This window comes from Aquarana catesbeiana, linkage group LG07 (assembly GCF_042186555.1).
Source record: "Aquarana catesbeiana isolate 2022-GZ linkage group LG07, ASM4218655v1, whole genome shotgun sequence".
In the NCBI taxonomy this organism is placed as follows: domain Eukaryota; kingdom Metazoa; phylum Chordata; class Amphibia; order Anura; family Ranidae; genus Aquarana; species Aquarana catesbeiana.
The window spans coordinates 184903646-184926985 of NC_133330.1; the positions used below are offsets into that span (position 1 = coordinate 184903646).

General features: G+C 44.3%; 1 protein-coding gene across 3 annotated transcripts in view; it reads right to left on the bottom strand.

Annotated features, from left to right (window-relative positions):
* LOC141103379 (potassium channel subfamily T member 2) overlaps positions 1 to 23340 on the bottom strand; it is a 2416326-nt gene that overhangs the window by 589390 nt on the left and 1803596 nt on the right. For all 3 annotated transcript variants that reach the window (XM_073592891.1, XM_073592890.1, XM_073592889.1), the window contains exon 22: positions 5666 to 5777. In XM_073592891.1, coding sequence (XP_073448992.1) covers positions 5666 to 5777 — 112 coding nt within the window. The remainder of the gene's footprint in view (positions 1 to 5665; positions 5778 to 23340) is intronic.

Consider the following 23340-nt stretch of genomic DNA (forward strand, 5'->3'; position numbering starts at 1 on the left):
ATATGTATTCTGCTACTTGTTTTTGGTAAAAAAAATCGCAATACGCATATATTGATTGGTTTGCTGAAAAGTTATAGCGCCTACAAAATAGGGAATATATTTATGGCATTTTTATTATATATATTTTTTTACTAGTAATGGTGGCGGTGATCAGCGATTTTTAGCGGGACTGCGACATTGCTGCAGACAGATCGGACACTTTTGACACTTCTTTGGGACCATTGACATTTATACAGCGATCAGTGCTATGAAAATGCACTGAATACTGTGTAAATGTCACTGTCATGCCCCGTACACACGGTCGGATTTTCCGACGGAAAATGTGTGATAGGACCTTGTTGTCAGAAATTCCGACCGTGTGTAGGCTCCATCACACATTTTCCATCGGATTTTCCGACCCACAAAGTTGGAGAGCAGGATATAAAATTTTCCGACAACAAAATCCGTTGTCAGAAATTCCGATCGTGTGTACACAAATCCGACGGACAAAGTGCCACGCATGCTCAGAATAAATAAAGGGATGAAAGCTATTGGCCACTGCCCCGTTTATAGTCCCGACGTACGTGTTTTACGTCACCGCGTTTAGAACGATCAGATTTTCCGACAACTTTGTGTGACTGTGTGTATGCAAGACAAGTTTGAGCCAACATCCGTCGGAAAAAATCCTAGGATTTTGTTGTCGGAATGTCCGAACAAAGTCCGACCGTGTGTATGGGGCATCAGAATGGGGATCTGTCTGTTTACATTGACAGATCCCTGTTCTGGCTTTCTGTGGAGTGATCGCGGGTGGCCGGCGGACATCGCGGCCACAGGCCACACGCATGGGCTCCGGCATTGTGTGCGCCTCCCACAGCTCTTAAAATGGCCGACGTACACCTACGGCGGTTTGCACATGACGGTGGCTGGTCAGCAACAGGTTCAATTGCTCACTGTGGTGCAAAACTTTGTTATTTCCATCCAAATCCTGCCAGACACCAGAATTTATCCAAAAATCTCTAATCTTGTTCCGAGTGCACTAAATTGTGGCCTCATCATACAGACTGGCTCCCCAAGCAGTTGTTTACAAAATAACAAAAGCTTGCAGGGAAAATCTATTTAAATTTCATTTTTTTTCTTTTTTAAATGTCAATTTTGCTGCAGCAGGTTCTATACACGGTACAGATGCACCACTTTACAGGCAGACTAAGGAGACCCTCCAGGCAATATATTTAAAGTGATTTTTTGATTTTTATTGTTTAAGCATCATTTAAATCACTGCTCCTTAAAAAAAAACAAAATTAAAAAAAAAAATAATGTTGCATTGATACATGTCCCCCAGGGCAGAACCCAGGCCCCCATACCCTTTTTATGACCAATAACTTGCATATTAGCTTTAAAAAACATTTTCAAGTTCAGGTCCCTTAGATTTTAATAGGGTTGTGGATTCAGGTCCGAACTTTTTCCATGTTCAGACGTTTTGGTGTCGAACCAAACCAGGGGGTGTTTGGCCTATCACTAATTATTAGTATTATTAGTAATGAAATCATTTAAGTGATGTCACACCTTTAGACGCCTTTCACACTGGGTCAGTTTTCCTGCATTTTCAGCGCTAGAAATAGTGCCTGTAAAGCGCCTGAAAACTGCCTCCTCTGCCACCCCAGTGTGAAAGCCCAAGTGCTTTCACACTGGTGTGGTGCGCTTGCAGGACGTTAGAAAAAGTCCTGCAAGCAGCATCTTTGGGGCGGTTTAGGAGCAGTGTATACACCGCTCCCAGACCGCCCCTACCCATTGAAATGAATGGGCAGTGCTCCCGAAGTGGCTGAAAACTGCTTCGGAAGCACTGTAACAGGGGAGCTTTTAACCCCTTTTTAACCCCTTCTTTGGGGTTAAAAGTGCCCTTCTAAAACAAGTAGCGCTTTACCGCTAACACTTTGTCAGCTGCAGTGTGAAAGCAGCCTTAGAGGGATGTAAGTGAATAGGTAGGATCAAAAATACCTACCAGCTTTTATATGTACAGCAAGATGTTGATCCCAGTTATTTGCATGCTCGACACCAGGAGCCTTGGTTAGGCACTGTATATGTAGTATGTCCTATGAATGCTAGCAGTGTCATTTTTCATCCAAACATAGTAGCTAAGCTATACCTCCCAAACTCTTACCATTTTTTTAATGTGACTTAGACATTTTTAAATGCCTCTTCTTACATACTTTTATTATTGTATAAAACATTAAAATGTGTATTTTAACCAGCAGAAGGCACTCAGTATTTAATTTAGACCCATTTAATGGTCCCACGTAAAGCCCAGTTGAACCTCAGTTTAAATGTGCTAAATACATTCCAGGTGCATCAAAACAAAAGGTGTGCAAAGTATTACACGCAGTTTTCTTTCTAGAGCAGCCACAGCCTTAAAAAAAGCATGTCCCCTGTTGGCAGCTTCAGAAAAGAATTTTTGATGCAGGCATCACCCCAGTACCTTTTTTTAGAGCCAGTGGTTGGCTTTTTAGTGATAACAACGGATGCGGCTAATGCCGCTCAGCTGTTATCCTATCCCGCCGCTTTCTGCCGCTCTTCCCGGGCCTCCCGTCCCATCGGGTGAGCTGAGCCACCATTCGGCATGCCTGCCGTCTAGGCTGAGGCCCATATGAAGCCAGATTCGACTCCGATGTAAAATCCCGGAAGAGACATCACAACGTTTACTCGGCTGCCAATCACGCAGATTTTTAAAACATGAATGGCAATCTGAATACTTTTAAATGCAAAGGAGGGATTTGGGGTCTTTTAGAAAACAGTACCTGTCACCGCCTATTACTGTCACATGGGACACATTTACATTCCTTGCGACAGCAATAAAAGTGATCAGATTTTTTTTTTTAAAGGGACAATGTTAAAAAAATAAAAATAAATAAATAAGAAAAAAAAGTTGTGCCCGCAAATGTAAACAGTGTTCAAATCACACATGTGAGATATTGCCGCGATCGTCAGAGTGAGAGCAATAATTCTAGTAGAAGGCCTCCTCTGTAACTCTAACCTGGTAATTATTCTTTTTTTTTAAAGCGTCGCCTATGGAGATTTTTAAGCACCGTTGTTTTTTTGCCATCCCACAAGTGTGCGCAATTTCAAAGCACAACATGCTATGTATCTATTTACTCAGCGTAACATCATATTTCACATTATAGAAAAAAATTGGGCTGACTTTACTGTTTTGTTTCTTTTAATTTATGAAAGTGTCTTTTTTCCCAAAAAATTGCGTTTGAAAGATCGCTGTGCAAATACCATGTGACATAAAAATTTTGCAATGATCGCCATTTTATTCTCTAGGGTCTCTGCTAAAAATATATATATCATTTTTGGGGATTCTAAGTAATTTTCTAGCAAAAAATATGGATTTTAAACCTGTAATCAATAAATGTCAGAAATAGGCTGAGGCATTAAAGGGTTAAACTGAACACTCTTTTGAACTTTAACCGGTTCCCGACCGGCGCACGCAGATGTACGTCGGCAGAATGGCACGGCTGGGCAAATGGACATACCTGTACGTCTATTTGAATTCCCCGCCGTGCCATTGCGCGCACGCGTGCCGGCCGGGAGCTCCATGAGTCGGGTCGCGGGTCCCGCAGACTCGATCACCACGGGGATACCCACGATCACCTCATGGAGAGGACGAACAGGGAGATGCTGATGTAAACAGCATCTCCCCATTCTGCCTAGTGACAAGTGTCACTCGATCTCTGCTCCCTGTCATTGGGAGCAGAGATCAGTGACGTCACACACCAGCCCATCCCCCTGACAGTTAAAAATCACTCCCCTAAGACACACTTAACCCCTTCCCACCCCCTAGTGGTTAACCCCTTCACTGCCAGTGTCATTTACACAGTAATCAATGCATTTTTAATCGCACTGATCGCTGTATAAATGACAGTGGTCCCAAAAATGTGTAAAAAATGTCCGACATGTCCGCCATAACGTCGCAGTCACAATAAAAATTGCTGATCGCCGCCATTTCTAGTAAAAAAAAAAAAAATTAATAAAAATTCTATAAAACTATCCCCTATTTAGTAAACGCTCTAACTTTTGCGCAAACCAATCAATCAACGCTTATTGCGATTTTTTTTTACCAAAAATATGTAGAAGAATACGATCAGCCTAAACTGAGGAAAAAAAATGTTTTTTTATATATTTTTGGGGGATATTATAGCAAAGTGTAAAAAATAATGTGTTTTTTTTCAAAATTGTCCCTCTTATATTGTTTATAGCGCAAAAAATAAAAATCGCAGAGGCGATCAAATACCACCAAAAGAAAGCTCTATTTGTGGGAAAAAAAGGACGTCAATTTTGTTTGGGAGCCACGTCGCATGCCTGCGCAATTGTCAGTTAAAGCGATGCAGTGCCGAATCGCAAAAAACGCTCTGGTCAGGAAGGGGGTAAAATCTTCCGGGGCTGAAGCGGTTAACAAAGATATGAGGACACATTTTTACAACATTATTTACATCAAACTGACCTCTTTTACCACCCCATATCAGAAAAAAACTATTTAGTCCCTATATACTGTAGGAATTGCTAGAAGACTAGATAGTGATTTGATCAGAGCTTAATCACTTGAGTACCACCCTGTAACACTCCTTCATCATAAAGCTATTTTCCAGTTTCCAGTGCTGTGATAGTTTGATTGGCAATTACTCCATCATGCAACACTGTACCCAGATGAATTTTTTTTAGACAAATAAAGTCTTTTTTTTGATGACATCTATTAGCCACTGTTTTCTTTTTTTTTTACATTTTTACAATATAAAAGAAAAAAGACCAAAAAATAGAACTAACAATGCCAGGACAATACAAACATTCCCATTTTTGGAAAGTAGACACGCCAAGGTGAGCTAATTTTTTGTCACTTTTTTCTGGAAATGACAAAGAAATGCTGGTAACGGGGGGGGGGGGGGTTGGGGGGTTAAAACATGGAGCTTGTAAATGGTGCACTAGATACAGTGCTTACATACAGGTCATACACACAGATCGAAGAGATGGAGGGGTTAATGTACATGTCAAATACACTGGGAGGATAGATATGAGAGGATAGATATGAGAGGGTTATTGTGCAGTATAAGGGAGGTGATAGGTTAATTTACAGGTCACATAGAGAGGAAAGAATGAAGAATGAAAAGTTTGAAAAACTATCCTTATCTGTTGCTGTGATGATCTGTGTTTTGCTTCTAAACCAAATAATGACTCATTCATTCATAGGTTTCCTTTTCTTCTGTTGCAAGAGGGGGTTTCTCTATGACCAGTCACAGTGTTAAAAATGTACAGTCGCATAGAATGACTCTGTACACTTTATGTTTGAACAAAGCTATCCAACGATGTCTTGGTTAACAGATATTAAGGCTGAGTTCACACGAACACGCAAATTGGATGCAGGTTTTCCCACATCCACTTCACCTGACAGGCAATTGTGACTGACTCCCAATGGAGCCGGTTCACACATGTCCGGGGTGGCTCACGGTCTGGATTGAAAATGGGTCCAGTGTTTCTTTGGGTCCGGTTCAGGTGTGAATTCAGGCTAAAATTCAGACCTGAATTGTACCTGAACTGCACCGGAACCCAGGCACGAACCTGTGTCCGCACATGTGTAAACCTGGCCTAAAAGGCACAAACCACTACTAGATACAGTATGTGTTTTATTTATTCTTACCTTCTCCAACTTAGAAAGAGCTAATGAATAACAGTCCTTGGCCCTAAATTGCATAAATCTCATGTTTGCTGGATGTGTTAGCTCTGTGATGATACTGAGACTTGGAAATAACCTAAAAAACAGAGATACAGAAAATTACATGGTTGATATACATTTGTATATTTAGGTTGTTAAACAAAGAAGAAACATATTCTGAAAAAAATAAATAAAATAACAACAATTGATGTAATATGGTTTATTATAACACTTTAATGTAGATCATGTTTAAATAACCCAATTTTCAATCTTTTTAACTCTGCAGCTTTCATTTTTTTTAAATCCTGCATTAAAAAGGTTATTTTTCAGGCAATTCTTGGTATAGAGTAACTGTGTTCTGGCCCTGTCTCCCATTTTTTATTGCATTCTTTATTTAAGTTTTAATAGTACAACAAGAATAGAAAACATCAAGGCTGTACCATTGTGCTGCATTATCAGGATCGATCTTTACTAGCAAAAGGTAAAGCAAAGCCAACAATAAGAATAATCTCTGTCTTTGTGGCAAGTCAAGGAGATAATGAGGAACAGTTTGTATAAGACAGAAAAGAAGAAGAGAAAAAGAGGTATATATAGGATGCATTCTTTGCCAATTTAGTTGCCACACTCTGAAGTTCAGCCTTGTCTCTCCCCATGTTAACAATGTGGAGCTTCATAGGCAAGTCAAGGGGTGATTAAGCTTCAGTGTTCCAATTCTCTGGTATTGTAATTTTGAGGGACCCTTAAGGAATGCTCAGTGTTCTTTGGGGTAGAGAACGGAGTAAGGATTTATAGGAGAGGAGGAGGGAAAGTGTAATAGATGAGGGGAAAGGGGGCAGGGGAGAGGAGTAGGAAGAGATTTAGCAGATAGGGGAGGGCAGTCAGGGTGGAACCACAGTCTGGTTTTATGACATGGGTTTAGGTGAATGAAAGGGTGGGGTCACCCATTGTTGAGGTGGAAAATGGTAGCTTCTAAGCTGGGCATATTAAAATATGAAAGTGGTTCCAAAGTTAAAAAATGTTTTACCTTAAAGCATTCCCGGTGTTTTGCCGAGAATGTTCCCTCGGCGGATAAGTTCCCCCCCTGTACTGCGCAGGCGCAGCGCCTGCGCAGTGCATACTACTCTCAGCCGCCGGAGATAGCCGAAGCTCAAATGCTTCAATCAGCTGTACACGGCGCCTGCACTCTGGGTCCAGGTTCCTTCCCCACCATCCAAGTGGACCTAGAGGTGGAATCTAAAAGTGCCGAGCGCAGCGAGGCCGTGCCCGAAGCGTGGCGAGCGAAGCGAGCCCGCGAGGGGCCCTCTTCCAGGCGCCGTGTACAGCTGATTTTCAGCTGTTGTGCTTCGGCTATTTCTGCCGATACCTACTGCGCAGGCGCAGTAGAGGGGGGAACTTATACGCCGAGCGGAACACCGGCATTAAGATAAAAAAACATTTCACCACTTACTGTGCGTCCCCCTTCCTAAAAACCTACTTGACAAAACATTCCATCCAGTGCTGGCAGCCCCGCTCTGCTCCCTTCCTGCATTCATAGGCTTTACTGAGAGCCTGTCAGTAAAATCCTGTGAGGAGGGAGCAGGGGGAGGGACGGAGCTGCACTGTGTGCATCTATGGACAGACACAGGAGCACGTTCGCAGAAAAAGAGGAGCAGACATGTAGAATAATTATATTAATTCGGCTTTATTATCAAGATCTGTAAGTATGCAGTCTGAGTTCCCTTTTATGCTTTGACATTGAAAAAGCTCACTCAGCTCAGCATAAGACGAATCTTGAAATAGCTAGGTTGTGTGCTTGTCATTTTTGTGCCAGTTGTTCCCCATGTACAGGGTTAATGACTAAAGGTCAGTAGGTCAGTGGTTTCACAGATAAGAATATACTCAGAGTATTTGTCATAGACTTTATTGTAAAGATCTTTTTAAAGGTAAAAACATATATTATCTATAATATAGTTAGTTATTTGATATAGTTATTTAATTAGTTAGTTAGATTGAGTTTGTGTGAAGTAATATATATATTTATATGTATCCAATTATAGTTTAATATGCATTTGTAAAGTTTGGTACAGAATTGCATTTCTGTAGCTTAAAGAATATCCATTACAAGAATTCGGCCATTTGGAAAGGTCATTCACCTTGAGTTTTTTATAAGAATCTGTTGTGTGTTACTGACAATCAAAGAAGCTTAAGAGACGTGTCAGCTGTTGGCAAAGAGAATATTTAGAATAATCACGAATATGATCATTTCATATTTAGTTCTAGCCGTATATGGTTATGGCTATAGCTTGCTGACTAGTAGATTTGAAATAGTATAAAAACAGAGTGACACTTTACTTCAGGACGCACGACACTTCACTACACGACACACACAACACATATCCTTCACTCACACACAGAAGGACTTTACTACTTTTTCACACACACAAGGAAGGACACACGCATTCTTAGGGCTCTTTCACACGGGGGATCCGTATGTCCGTTTTTCATCCTTCCGTTTTCGGATGAAAAACGGACATACATGTATCCCTATGGAGCGTCGGATGTCAGCGGTGACATGTCCGCTGACATCCGACGCCGCTCCGATCCGAAAAGTGTAACGGAGGAAAAACCTACTTTTCCATCCGTTTTCGGATCGGATCGGGTGACGACGGACACTACGGTCCGTCATCATCCGATCCCCCATAGGGGAGAGCGGCGCTCTGACAGGTCCGTAGCTGCACAGCGTGCAGCGATGGACCTGTCATCTTTCTGCTCAGCGGGGATCGGCGGAGCGATCCCCGCTGAGCCAGCGGGTGTTCACGGGGCGAATCATCACTGATCCGCCCCGTGTGAAAGAGCCCTTACTCTACAGAAGACATTTTGTTTACATTAGGCCTAAATACAGCCTACCTCACAAACAGCTGCTAGAGCGGACATCTCTCTGACAGAGAAGAACAGACAGAGCTGAAAACATCTCTTGAACTTTCTGATATAAGTTTTTGTTCCTATTATCTTTTGTTTTACTACATCAAGCTGTAAGAAGAATTTAACTTTGTATATATTTTCAAGTTGTTGCCAAGTGTGACCAAATAAACTCACACTTTGTTTTAAGACAGTCTGGCTACTGAACTTTTGAACAAAACGCCTAAGACACTGTTGACATAACACGTGTCTGAGAAGAGAAGGTTTTTACACCCTCTCTACATTTTTACAAGACAGCACCATTGCACAGAGCAGATAGGTATAACATGTTTATTATTTCAATTACCTGCTTTGCTGATGCGGGTGAATGTTTACGTATGTCCTTCGCAATCGACAACTCATGTGTGGCTCGGGATCACCAAGCATACACCTACGAGCTGGGTGATCGGTGTGTCTGCTGAACATTAGAGATGGGCCAAACACCCCCCCCCAGTTCGGTTTGTGCCAGAACTCTCGAACATCGCAATCATTTGGACCTGAACCGCGAACCCTATTAAAGTCTATAGGACCGGAACTTGAAAAATCAAAAGTCCCCATTTTGAAGGCTTATTTGCAAGTTATTGGCCATAAAAGGGTATGGGGGCTCGGATACTGCCCTGGGGGACATGTACCAATGCAAAAAATAAATCCTTTAAATGTAGTGCTTAGGGGATCCCCTTAGTCTGCATGTAAAGTGGCACATCTGTATTGTGTATAGAACCAGCTGTAGCAAAACAGACATTTATAAAGAAAAATAATGACATTTAAATTGATTTTCCTTGCAAGCATTCTTTATTTAGACAATCAGGAATTTAGACACTGGGCATGTGGGTAACAGGGAGTGTATTTTTTTTTTTTGGTGCAGCAGCTGGGGCAGAAAAAAATGTCTGCTATAGTCTACAGCTGTTGGTGTGCTGCTGGCACATGTGTTGCAAGGACCTTGGACACCCTTTGCTATACCATCATCTCTGTCAGTGGAGGCTGCTGAGAGGTCACGAGATATAACAGGGGTAGACATGAATGGTGAGGAGTGAGGAGGAGAAGAATTGTGTCCCTTGTGTGTGTCTTTCAGGTGCTCTTGCCAACGGGCTGAGTGGTGAGAGGTTAAATGCCTTGTGAAGCATGTGGTACTCAAATGGCTAGTGTTTTTGCCATGCTTGATCTGCTTGCCGCAGAGGTTGCAAATTGCAACAGTGTGATCGGCTGTACATGTGCTAAAAAAGGCCCACACAGATAAGCTGTGAGAAGTAGGCTGGGAGATAACAACTCCACTATCTGATGGAATAGGGCAGCTGCTCTCTACTCTTTCATGATGGCTGCCTCTGGAGGACATCCTGCTTCATTGGGGTTGTGCCTCCATCTCACTTTCCTCCTCTGCTCTATCCGTCACCCAAGTTGTGTCAGTGACCTCATCATCATCATCCCCTCCATCCTCATCTTCACTGAAGCCAACTTGACCATACACTGTGGCTGGGGGAACATGACTGCCAATTTGTTGTTTATCAGTGTTCTCCCCTCTCTGTAGGCTCATGGCTCATGATGCTGGGGCTATGGCAGGAGTAGCTGTGGACAAGGAAGCAGATTAAGCCACTCTGGCAGCTGCGGTGGACAGTGCACTAGTGTCAGCTTGGGTCACAGAGGATGAGGAGGATGAGGGTGATTTAGTAAGCCAGTCCACCACCTCCTCTGCATTCTGTGGCTGGATAGCATAGACAACATCACTAAACAGAGACAAATGTGCCCTGCCTGAGGAAGGACCATGTCCACCTTTGCCTGTGGACACAGACACTGCTGGCCCCCTCATAGTGGAATGGGAACATCTGCCTCTCCTTGTTAGCCCCCCAGACATGATGGGGGGGTTATTACCCAAATTTAATAGAAACTGGGAAATGTGTGATTGGATGCACTTTATTGACTGAAAAGTGGTGTTTGGTGCACTTTAAATTGAGGACTGACACTGACAGAAATGTAAAAACGATATAAAAAATAAAAAAGGGGGAAACACCAGTGTCGCAGTCAGAAAAGCTGCAGCTATGGTAACAATTTACTGTTAGCGCAAAAAAACTTAGTGACTAGACATAAAGATGGATCAATAACATACAATCTGTGGGTGATTCGTCAGTCTGAAGGACGGGATGGTGGTATGATAAAGCAGCTGCTGTCCTCAGAGAGAGCTGACTCTGTATGCAGAAAAGAAGGGAGAACACAGGAAGCACCCCCTAAGTGCAATATTACAAGCAAATTTGAATGGCAAAGTAGCCATAAACATTCACAAGAGGACGTAAAAACATAGGCTCATCTGTAATCTGATGTTGTAGTGGGATCCCAGAGCTCCAGGTGTCCAAGAAAGAATCCAATGGGCTCCAATGTGGTCGGAGAGTCAGCAGCACGTCCTGTGGCCACCAGGAAGGCGTCCGAAACCACCATGGAACGCACAGAAATGACGTCATGGGCAGCTGGGCTACTTCCGGGATCACTGTTACAGTTTGATGGGATGGGCTGCTCCTTCTACTGGCCTGGGGTGGTAGTGTCCGTGGCAGTGCTATTTATATGATTAGCTTCACTATGGGACAACGGGTCCCAGCATGTGCACTGGATGTAAATGGCCACAAAACAGCTCGGTGGTGACAGGGGACCATTGTAAAGCTCAGATACATATGTAAACATTAATGGTGAACTATTAATAATTATTAAAGAATTATTAGCAACATATGGGTTTATGTACATACTAATCCACATCAATGCGTACATGGGAGGGAGCGTTTGGGAAAGGAGGGGGGGGAATTGGGGGGAGAAAGGTACACATAGGATAAAACAACATATTTGCAATGCTTAGTATAGAAATGCAGATCCATACACATAACACATAATCTATGATCCACACCCATACACATAATGCCCTATGCCCCAAATCAATTTTTAACTCTACACACAATAAGGGTCCCTATCTTCAAACCTTTTATCAGGTAGTCTACTCTGACCTAATACATATGTGCAAATCAGATTCATCACACACCCATTCCAAATCCAACCTCCCTCCTCTGGAACACAAGGCTCTAGAGCTACTAACCCATAATGAATCCATTGTCATAAAACCAGTTGACAAGAGGCGCGTAAGCCCAGAGCTCTGCACTGTGCCGACCACACAGCTATGATAGCCGCAGAGAGCAGCCTGCAGGAACCCCACCAGTAACGGCGGAACGAAGGGGAGACCCCCGTGCACCGGTACATGCCAGGAGGGAACGCCAGGAGAGCCCTGGGATCCCAGTTCGAATCCCTAGACAACCGGGACATATCCAAGATGGCGGCTGCGTCTCAGGCACTAGACCAGGCCGCGGAGAATTCTGCAGCAGCCAGGCAGCCAGGCAAGTGCTGACACCTGCAACCCTTTTCTACACTCCCCAGATGCCAGACACTGTACATGCTGGCCACACTCCATCACCAGCGTCCCCAGTAGGGATGAGCCGAACACCCCCCTGTTCGGTTCGCACCAGAACATGCGAACAGGAAAAAAGTTCGTTCGAACATGCGAACACCGTTAAAGTCTATGGGACACGAACATGAATAATCAAAAGTGCTAATTTTAAAGGCTTATATGAAAGTTATTGTCATAAAAAGTGTTTGGGGACCTCGGTCCTGCCCCAGGGGACATGGATCAATGCAAAAAAAAGTTTTAAAAACGGCCGTTTTTTCAGGAGCAGTGATTTTAATAATGCTTAAAGTCAAACAATAAAAGTGTAATATCCCTTTAAATTTCGTACCTGGGGGGTGTCTATAGTATGCCTGTAAAGGGGCGCATGTTTCCTGTGTTTAGAACAGTCTGACAGCAAAATGACATTTTGAAGGAAAAAACTCATTTAAAACTACTCGCGGCTATTGCATTGCCGACAATACACATAGAAGTTCATTGATAAAAACGGCATGGGAATTCCCCAAAGGGGAACCCCGAACCAAAATTAAAAAAAAAAAATGACGTGGGAGTCCTCCTAAATTCCATACCAGGCCCTTCAGGTCTGGTATGGATATTAAGGGGAACCCCGGCCAAAATTTAAAAAAAAAAATGACGTGGGGTTCCCCCTAAATTCCATACCAGACCCTTCAGGTCTGGTATGGATTTTAAGGGGAACCCCGCGCCAAAAAAAAAAAAAAAAACGGCGTGGGGTCCCCCCAAAAATCCATACCAGACCCTTATCCGAGCACGCAACCTGGCAGGCCGCAGGAAAAGAGGGGGGACGAGAGTGCGGCCCCCCCTCCCTCCTGAACCGTACCAGGCCACATGCCCTCAACATTGGGAGGGTGCTTTGGGGTAGCCCCCCAAAACACCTTGTCCCCATGTTGATGAGGACAAGGGCCTCATCCCCACAACCCTGGCCGGTGGTTGTGGGGGTCTGCGGGCGGAGGGCTTATCGGAATCTGGAAGCCCCCTTTAACAAGGTGACCCCCAGATCCCGGCCCCCCCCCTGTGTGAAATGGTAAGGGGGTACATAAGTACCCCTACCATTTCACGAAGAAAGTGTCAAAAATGTTAAAAATGACAAGAGACAGTTTTTGACAATTCCTTTATTTAAATGCTTCTTCTTTCTTCTATCTTCCTTCATCTTCTGGTTCTTCTGGTTCTTCTGGCTCTTCTGGTTCTTCCTCCGGCGTTCTCGTCCAGCATCTCCTCCGCGGCGTCTTCTATCTTCTTCTCCTCGGGCCGCTCCGCACCCATGGCATGGGGGGGAGGCTCCCGCTCTTCTCTTCTTCTTTTCTTCTCTTCTTCTCTTCTTCTTTTCTTCTTTTCTTCTCCGGGCCGCTCCGCAATCCATGCTGGCATGGAGGGAGGCTCCCGCTGTGTGACGGCGCTCCTCGTCTGACAGTTCTTAAATAACGGGGGGGGCGGGGCCACCCAGTGACCCCGCCCCCTCTGACGCACGGTGACTTGACGGGACTTCCCTGTGGCATTCCCCGTGGCTACCCCAAAGCACCCTCCCAATGTTGAGGGCATGTGGCCTGGTACGGTTCAGGAGGGAGTGGGGGCCGTACTCTCGTCCCCCCCTCTTTTCCTGCGGCCTGCCAGGTTGCGTGCTCGGATAAGGGTCTGGTATGGATTTTTGGGGGGACCCCACGCCGTTTTTTTTTTTTTTTTTTGGCGCGGGGTTCCCCTTAAAATCCATACCAGACCTGAAGGGTCTGGTATGGAATTTAGGGGAAACCCCACGTCATTTTTTTTTTTTAATTTTGGCCGGGGTTCCCCTTAATATCCATACCAGACCTGAAGGGCCTGGTATGGAATTTAGGGGGACTCCCACGTCATTTTTTTTTTTTAATTTTGGTTCGGGGTTCCCCTTTGGGGAATTCCCATGCCGTTTTTATCAATGAACTTCTATGTGTATTGTCGGCAATGCAATAGCCGCGAGTAGTTTTAAATGAGTTTTTTCCTTCAAAATGTCATTTTGCTGTCAGACTGTTCTAAACACAGGAAACATGCGCCCCTTTACAGGCATACTATAGACACCCCCCAGGTACGAAATTTAAAGGGATATTACACTTTTATTGTTTGACTTTAAGCATTATTAAAATCACTGCTCCTGAAAAAACGGCCGTTTTTAAAACTTTTTTTTGCATTGATCCATGTCCCCTGGGGCAGGACCGAGGTCCCCAAACACTTTTTATGACAATAACTTTCATATAAGCCTTTAAAATTAGCACTTTTGATTATTCATGTTCGTGTCCCATAGACTTTAACGGTGTTCGCATGTTCGAACGAACTTTTTTCCTGTTCGCATGTTCTGGTGCGAACCGAACAGGGGGGTGTTCGGCTCATCCCTACTGGGGACGCTGGTGATGGAGTGTGGCCAGCATGTACAGTGTCTGGCATCTGGGGAGTGTAGAAAAGGGTTGCAGGTGTCAGCACTTGCCTGGCTGCCTGGCTGCTGCAGAATTCTCCGCGGCCTGGTCTAGTGCCTGAGACGCAGCCGCCATCTTGGATATGTCCCGGTTGTCTAGGGATTCGAACTGGGATCCCAGGGCTCTCCTGGCGTTCCCTCCTGGCATGTACCGGTGCACGGGGGTCTCCCCTTCGTTCCGCCGTTACTGGTGGGGTTCCTGCAGGCTGCTCTCTGCGGCTATCATAGCTGTGTGGTCGGCACAGTGCAGAGCTCTGGGCTTACGCGCCTCTTGTCAACTGGTTTTATGACAATGGATTCATTATGGGTTAGTAGCTCTAGAGCCTTGTGTTCCAGAGGAGGGAGGTTGGATTTGGAATGGGTGTGTGATGAATCTGATTTGCACATATAAATGAGTTTTTTCCTTCAAAATGTCATTTTGCTGTCAGACTGTTCTAAACACAGGAAACATGCGCCCCATTACAGGCACACTATAGACACCCCCCAGGTACGAAATTTAAAGGGATATTACACTTTTATTGATTGACTTTAAGCATTATTAAAATCACTGCTCCTGAAAAAACGGCCGTTTTTAAAACTTTTTTTTGCATTGATCCATGTCCCCTGGGGCAGGACCCAGGTCCCCAAACACTTTTTATGACAATAACTTGCATATTAGCCTTTAAAATTAGCACTTTTGATTTCTCCCATAGACTTTTAAAGGGTGTTCCGCGGCATTCGAATTTGCCGCGAACACCCCAAATTGTTCGCTGTTCGGTGAACTTGCGAACAGCCAATGTTCGAGTCGAACATGAGTTCGACTCGAACTCGAAGCTCATCCCTAGTCCCCAGTGTCCCTCATAGAGCACTCCATGGGGCCCTACGGACTGTCCCCACTGGAATAAACCCCCACACACCCAGACTCCAGCCCAGCCCCAGCTGAACCAGCCCTTGATGTCACCATGTTTCTGATCTTTTCTCCAAAATCTCAGAGCTGCTGGATAAGGGACTGACCCAAACGGCGGACAGGATCACTGGAGACATTCGGTCAGATTTCCAGAACCTGGGCACAAGGATTGAATCTATAGAACATAAACTGGATGTTACTATTTCCAGGGCAAATCAAAATACAGATCATTTACATTTTCTTCAGGAGCAACTTGATACAGCCAATGCCCGGATCAACGACTTTGACAATCGCTTGAGGAGAGACAATTTTAGGATCAGGGGGCTCCCCAAATCCATTAATGATATTCAGTCAGCAGTACAGGACGTTATCATAACCCTTATACCCTCTGATCCTGTACACAAACTGGAAATGGATAGAGCCCACAGATCCCTGGGCCCACCCAGGACAAACGGAACCCCAGGGACATTGTGGTAAAACCCCACTTTTATTCCATCAAGGAAGAAGTGATGAAGAGATCCCGCCAACAAGAACAGCTCCAGTTCCAGGGACAAGCTATCCAGATATTCGTGGATATCTCCCCGTTCACCATTCAGAAAAGGAGATCCCTAAAACCCCTCCTCGTCGCCCTTACTAAGAGGGACATTAAATATCACTGGGCATTTCCCTTCGCCCTAAAATTCTCCTAAGGGTAAACAACATGCAATTCACAGCTTCCGAACGATTACTGCTAGACCTCAATCTCATCACCCAGGAGTCTGTGATAGACACTTCAAACATGCAGCCAAGGGTCAGCCAAGTGTCCCACCCCAACGAGCCCCACCTCAACACTATGGGGAAAAGCCAAGCCCAAGAGAGTCAGGGATAACTTACCCCCCTGATTCCAGTAACCTTGATCCAATTGTTTATTTCTGTCTGAGAACTCTTTTCCCTCAAGGATGAACCTCGACACCAGTTTACACAATTGTTGCCAATGACAAATTTAGGGGTTTTCGCCCCAGCTCCTCCCACAAGAATGAACCGATACCCCAAGCCTCCCCTATCAATCACATTACCTTCCACTCTTCTCGTCTCTCTCACTTGGACCTTCCAGACTACGCAAACAAAGGGGGGACCTGTAGTGTTGTTTCCACATAAGTTCATGTTAAAAGTTTTTCACTGCTGGTCAGGGCCGGGGCAGATGCCTTGCGCCTCCTCCTGCCACTCAGACATGTTGTTTTCAACTCTGTGTGGTAGGAAAATAGCCCTGATTACAGGCTATAAAAAAATATTTGTTCTGAATGAAAGAAGGGAACCTTTCCCCTCCTTTCATTCCAGGCCAGTTATAAGCCCCACTGTTCTCATGTTATTGAAATTATACATCCTCTTTTCCTATCTTTTTGCTAAACTCTTCTCTTTTTCAGCCAGCCTACTGATGCTATCTCACTGGGAAGTGGCCTTGGAAGCCCCGACAGCCCCACTACCAACCATGTTCTCTTCATCTCCTCTCTGGGACAAGAGCCCATAGAACGATTAGAGATCATCTCTGTCTGCTCCATGGCTAATGACAATAAAGCAACCCCTCCCCTATGAATAATCTCTCATAACGCACAGGGGTTAAATTCACCCGTAAAAAGACAGAAGGCCTTTCAGGTATACCAATCCTGCCGCGTTGACATAGTCCTCCTGCAGGAGACCCACTTCCCGGCACGGTACACCCCCTCGTTCATCCATACACACTTCCCCCAGGACAAAACAAAGGGAGTAGTGATCTTAATCTCTAAACGCTGCAAATTTACCCCACGGTTGGAACACAGGGACCAGGAGGGAAGATTCCTCCTGGTAAAAGGAACTCTAGATGACCATCAATACTCATTCATATCATACAACGCCCCTAACAGAGGACAGACAAAATTCTTTCAGCGAATGTTTCAAAACCTAGGACCTCTAACGGAGGGCATCACAATCCTGGAAGGTGACTCCATTATGGCTTTCGACTATGGCTTTCGTAAAGCTAGTATTCAAATAGCGAGAATGATATTCCAATACGGCTTAGCAGACATATGGAGGGACCTAAACCCTACCAATCGGGATTTTACACACTTCTCAAACCCACACCAGTCATACTCGAAAATTGACCATATCCTACTCTCCACACGTCACATACCAATAGCCATTAAATCCACCACCCTGGACGTGGCCTGGTTGGATCACTCAATGGTTCTACTAGCAAAGCGCAGAGACGCACCTAGACAGCATACTTCCCACTGGACGCTAAACCAATCCATCCTGAATGATCCCGTCAGAGTCACTGAAATACAACGGGCTCTACAGGAATACTTCCGCCTCAATGATGTGGAGGATATTTCAGCAGATACTCTGGGTGGCCCACAAAGTGACCATTCGGGTCAAGCTCATGCAAATTGCTGCACTACAGAGAAGAGAAAGGTTAGGAGAAATAGAGAGGCTTGAGAAAGAATTCACCAGTTTCAGCAAACAACACAAAAGATACCCCACGGGTGTCCCTATGGCCACTCTTGACACGGCTCAAGTAGCTGTAAACTTGGCTCTGACAGCAAAAGCCGACAAAAATATTAGATGGACGGGGGCCAAGTTCTATCAGTGAAAGGACAAAATAGGGCCCATGCTTGCCTCAAAACTCTCCCCTAGACATAAATCATACTACTTACCAAAAATTAGACAGGCAGACGGCACCCTCACCCTGAACCCACAGCGTATAATGAAGGCCTTCCAGGACTTTTATAATGATCTATACAGAGTGGATACAAACACGAATCTTACACAAATAGAAGCGTTCCTGGGCGAATTACACCTCCCAGCTTTAAGTGAAAATCACAGAGCAGAACTAGAAGCACACATCACATCTGAGGAGGTTGCAGAGGTTATTAAAAAATTGAAAGGGAGGACAGCACCGGGGCCAGATGGATTCTCAACACCCTACTATAAAACATTTGCTGAAACCCTAACCCCATACCTCGTTAGATTTTTCAACTCAAAGCTAAATGGAACCCCATTAGGAAACCAACTGAATTTGACATACACCTCCGTAATACCCAAACCTGAAAAAGATATCGGAATGGTGGGGAACTACAGACCCATTTCTTTAATTAATAATGACTTAAAAATCTTAACCAAAGTTTCAGCAAACCGTCTAGCGGCATTTATAGGTTAATATATTCACAAGAACCAGGTAGGTTTTATCCCAGAACGGCAGGGACCTGACCAAGTGTGAAGAGCGATAGACCTAATCTCGATACAGCAATCGGGATGGGAGGGGGGAAACAAACAAGAGGGTATGTTATTATCGTTGGACCTTCAGAAGGCCTTCAATTTCATTTCCTGGCCATATCTCTTTGTGGTTTTTAAGACGCTGGGGATTCGGTCCGAACTTTAACCACCTCAATACAGGACACTTAAACCCCCTTCCTGCCCAGACCAATTTTCAGCTTTCGGTGCTCTCACACTTTGAATGACCATTACTCAGTCATGCAACACTGTACCTAAATGAAATTTGTGTCCTTTTTTTCACACAAATAGAGCTTTCTTTTGGTGGTATTTAATCACTAATGGGTTTTTTATTTTTTGTGCTATAAATAAAAAAAGACCGTAAATTTTGTGAAAAATTGCCTTTTTCTTTGTTTTTGTCATAAAATTTAGCAAATTAGTAATTTTTCTTCATAAATGTTGGCCAAAATTTATACTGCTATATATCTTTGGTAAAAATAACCCAAATTAGTGTATATTATTTGGTCTTTGTGAAAGTTATAGAGTCTACAAACTATGGTGCCAATCACTGAAAATTGAAAACATCTGATCAGGCCTTCAGTACATCAGGTGAATCTCATTTCTTGAGGTACTAACAAGTTAGAAAAGTACAGATACCCCCAAAAGACCCCTTTTCAGAAAGTAGACATTCCAAGGTATTAAGTAAGTAGCATGGTGAGTTTTTTTAAGTTGTAATTTTTTCCCACAATTCTTTGCAAAAGAAAGATTTTTTTTTTTTTCAAAATGTTCATATTAACTGTTTTTTTCTCTCACAGAGCATATGCATACAACAAATTACACCCCAAAATACATTCTGCTACTCTTACCGAGTATGGGGATACCACATGTGTGGGACTTTTACACAGCCTGGCCACATACAAAGGTCCAACATTGAAGTCGCACCATCAGGCGATCTACGAGCATAAATTGCACATCTCATGTCTCAACCACCTATTACACTTTTGAAGACCCTGGAGCACCAGGACAAAGGAATTGCCCACAAAATGACCCCATTTTGGAAAGCAAACACCCCAATGTATAATCTATGAGGCATCATGAGTCTTTTGAACTGTTATTTTTTTCCAGATGTTTTTGGAAAATGTGGAAAAAAAATGAAAACGCAGTTTTTTACACAAAGTTGTCCATTTATAAGATATTTCCAACACATAGCAAATACATAGCAAAAATGACACCCCAAAATACATTCTGCTACTCCTCCTGAGTATGGCGATACTACATGTGTGGGACTTTTACACAGCCTGGCGACATACAAAGGCCCAACATTGAAGTAGCACCATCAGGCGATCTACGAGCATAAATTGCACATCTCATGTCTCAACCACCTATTACACTTTTGAAGGCCCTGGAGCACCAGGACAAAGGAATTGCCCACAAAATGACCCCATTTTGGAAAGCAAACACCCCAACGTATAATCTATGAGGCATAATGAGTCTTTTGAACGGTTAGTTTTTTCCAGGAGTTTTTGGAAAATGTGGAAAAAAAATAAAAACGCATTTTTTTTACACAAAGTTGTCCATTTATAAGATATTTCCAACACATAGCAAAAATGACACCCCAAAATACATTCTGCTACTCCCCCTGAGTATGGGGATACCACATGTGTGAGACTTTTACACAGCTTGGCCACATACAGAGGCCCAACATCCAAGTAGCACCATCAGGCGTTCTAGGAGCATACATTTCATAGATAATTTCCTGGCAACCTATCATTTTTGAAGGCCCTTCATATTTCTAACACATAGCATGTACATACCAAGAATTACAATCCAAAATAAATTCTATTGCGGAAAGGATAAAAAAAAAGTATTACCTGTGCTTTTAGTAGTGTCCACAGAAGAGAGCACTGGTCCAGGCAGCAGTCGGGGATGTGCTTAGAAACAGCAATAATAACTATCCAGGCAGCAGGCAGGAATATTGTCTATAGTTGGCACAGCACAGTCCATAGGAATTGTCCAGGCAGAGACAGCCAGCACAGCCATAATATTGGTCCTGGTACACTGTTACCTGCAGACACTCATTATTGTACCGCTCTCCAGCCCTTCCTAAACATACTGCCTCTTGCTACAGCAAATTATTTGCATAGTCCAGGTAGCAGGCAGAGGTGTGGTCCGTTCATGCGGCAGGCAAAGGCATGATGGCAGTAAGTCAGCAGAAGGCTCAGGGCCGCAATCGGGTAAGACTTGTGCAAAGGGGCACAGGGGTAGAGGCTTCGACCCACCCAAATCTCTATGAAGCCTCCAGACTCCAGACCCTAATCCGGAAATTACAAAACCGGGAGAAAACAAAAAAAATTGTTATCTCTATCCGGAAAAACTATTCTGGAGCCCCTCACATATGTGAGATCCCTGTGTACTATAGTAGCAGGGCAACAGATCAGTCCAAGCGGTAGGCAAAAGCATAGTCCATAAAACAGGCCAGGGTCAGTTAACGTGCAAGCAGTCCAAGCGGTAGGCAGAAGCGTAGTCACAAAACAGGCCAGGGTCAGTTCACGAGCAAGCAGTCCAAACGGTGGGCAGAGGCATAGTCAAAACAGGCCAGGGTCAGTTCATGTGGAAGCAGTCCAAATGGTAGGCAGAGGCATAGTCAAAAGGCAGGCCAGGGTCAGTTCACATTGAAGGCAGTGGCATGGTTATTTGGGGAGGCATGGAAAATGATCAGCGAAAATGGGGAAAATATTGGCTAATAACTTAGGGATGTATGATACAGTTCAAAGCATTCACCAATGCAAAGGCCAGGTTGGGAGGGACACTGGGGACAATGGAAGCTGGTATCTTTTAGAAATCCTCTTCTCTTGCACACGCGACATCTTTTTTGCCATCTTCGGCCTGCTTCCGATGGTGGAATGTTGTACCGGAAGTGGCGTTCATGAAGTCAGCTAACAGCATCAGAACGAAGTCCTTCTGGGAGGGGTCTTTGTTGATAGATGAGGGACGTGACTACTACTTCTATGAATTTTAGGAAGGGGGCGGGGCTTTCTGTGGATTTTGTGTAGATTATGTAGGAATTGTAAATGGCCAAATGGATTAGATATATTGCTACCTTCTTGTACCAGAATCGGGACCTCCTTATTGACAAATAGGGCTGAATCATTTGGTCATTGAAATCCACCCCCCCATGTAGAGATTATAGTCTTGGACACATGTCGGTTTTTCAATGGGACCTCGTCTTCGCTGAACTACAACTGTAGTGTTATCATGAATGGTGGACATCATGTGCACGTTCCTGTTATCCTTCCACCTCAAGGCTAGCACTTCATTACATCTCAGTGTTGCTCTTTCCCCCCTTTGCAGCCTTTTGTTCACTATGGATTGTGGGAAGCCCTTCCTATTTTTTCTTGAGGTTCCGCAGGCCAGGGTTTTTTCAATAAATAGGTGTCTGAAAAGGGGCAGGCTGGTATAAAAGTTGTCCAGGTATATATGATAGCCTTTTTTCAGAAGTGGGTAAGCCAGGTCCCATACGATTTTTCCAGTTGTGCCCATGTAGGCCTGGCACTCAGGGGGCTGGAGCTGGGAATCTCTTCTCTCATATATGCAGAACGCATATAGATATCCCGTGGCTCTCTCACACAGCTTGTAAAATTTGACTCCATATTTGGCCTTTTTGCTAGGAATATATTGTTTTATTCCTAGCCGGCCTGAAAATGGTACCAGGGACTCATCCACACATATATTCTTCTCGGGGACATAAAGTTCTGCAAATCGTTGGGAAGATAAATTTATCAGTGGGTGAATCTTGTATAGCTTATCGGAATTTGGATGATTGCAGGGAGAGCACTGGGTGTTGTCGTTAAAATGAAAGAATCTCATAATCATCTCATATTGGGACCTGGACATTGCGGCAGAATACATGGGCATATGGTGGATGGGGTGGGTGGACCAATAGGTATGTCCTTCATTTTTTTTTGTAAGCCCAAAAAACAATTTGAACTCCTCCAAATTTAAATCTCTCCACTCAAACGGACGGGCATAAGATGATTGGGGATTGCTGGCAATATCCTGCTGGGCATACAAATTTGTCTGGTCCACAATGAACTGCAGCAAAGTGTCGGGCAAAAACAGGTGAAAAAAATTGATCTCTGTAAAATTTTGGGTGTTGGCCTGCACACCTGGCTGTGCTGTGAAAGGGGAAATATTTGGTGATCCCGAGTTGGAAGGCAGCCATGTTGGGTTGGCAAGACCATCTGGCATGTATGTAGCGGCCCTGGCTCTTGGGGGACGTGACACTCCAGTAGTTGGGGGAGTTGAATTTCCCGTGCTGGAACTCAGGTGTGATGTGGCAGCACTGGTACTGGGCATTTGTGCGCGGAGCCTATCTCTGGTGGCAGCACTGGTACTGGGCCTTTGTTCCTGGGGCCTATTGCTGGCGGCAGTACTGGTACTGGGCCTTTCTTCCTGGGGCCTATTTCTGGCGGCAGAGCTGGTACTGGGCTTGGGAATATAATCCTGGTTGCTGGCAGCTTCCTGGTTTCCAGAGTATCGTGCCCTTTTAGGAGGGACCCATTCTTCATCCGAATCATTGCTACTCTCGATCAGTTCAAATGCCGAATTTGATTTGGAATCAGAGTTGGACTCTGATGAGAACTCCCCGGTGCTCTCATCAGTCATAGAGAGGATCTGGAACGCCTCATCACTAGTATAAACTCTTTTGGACATGGCTGTGTGGC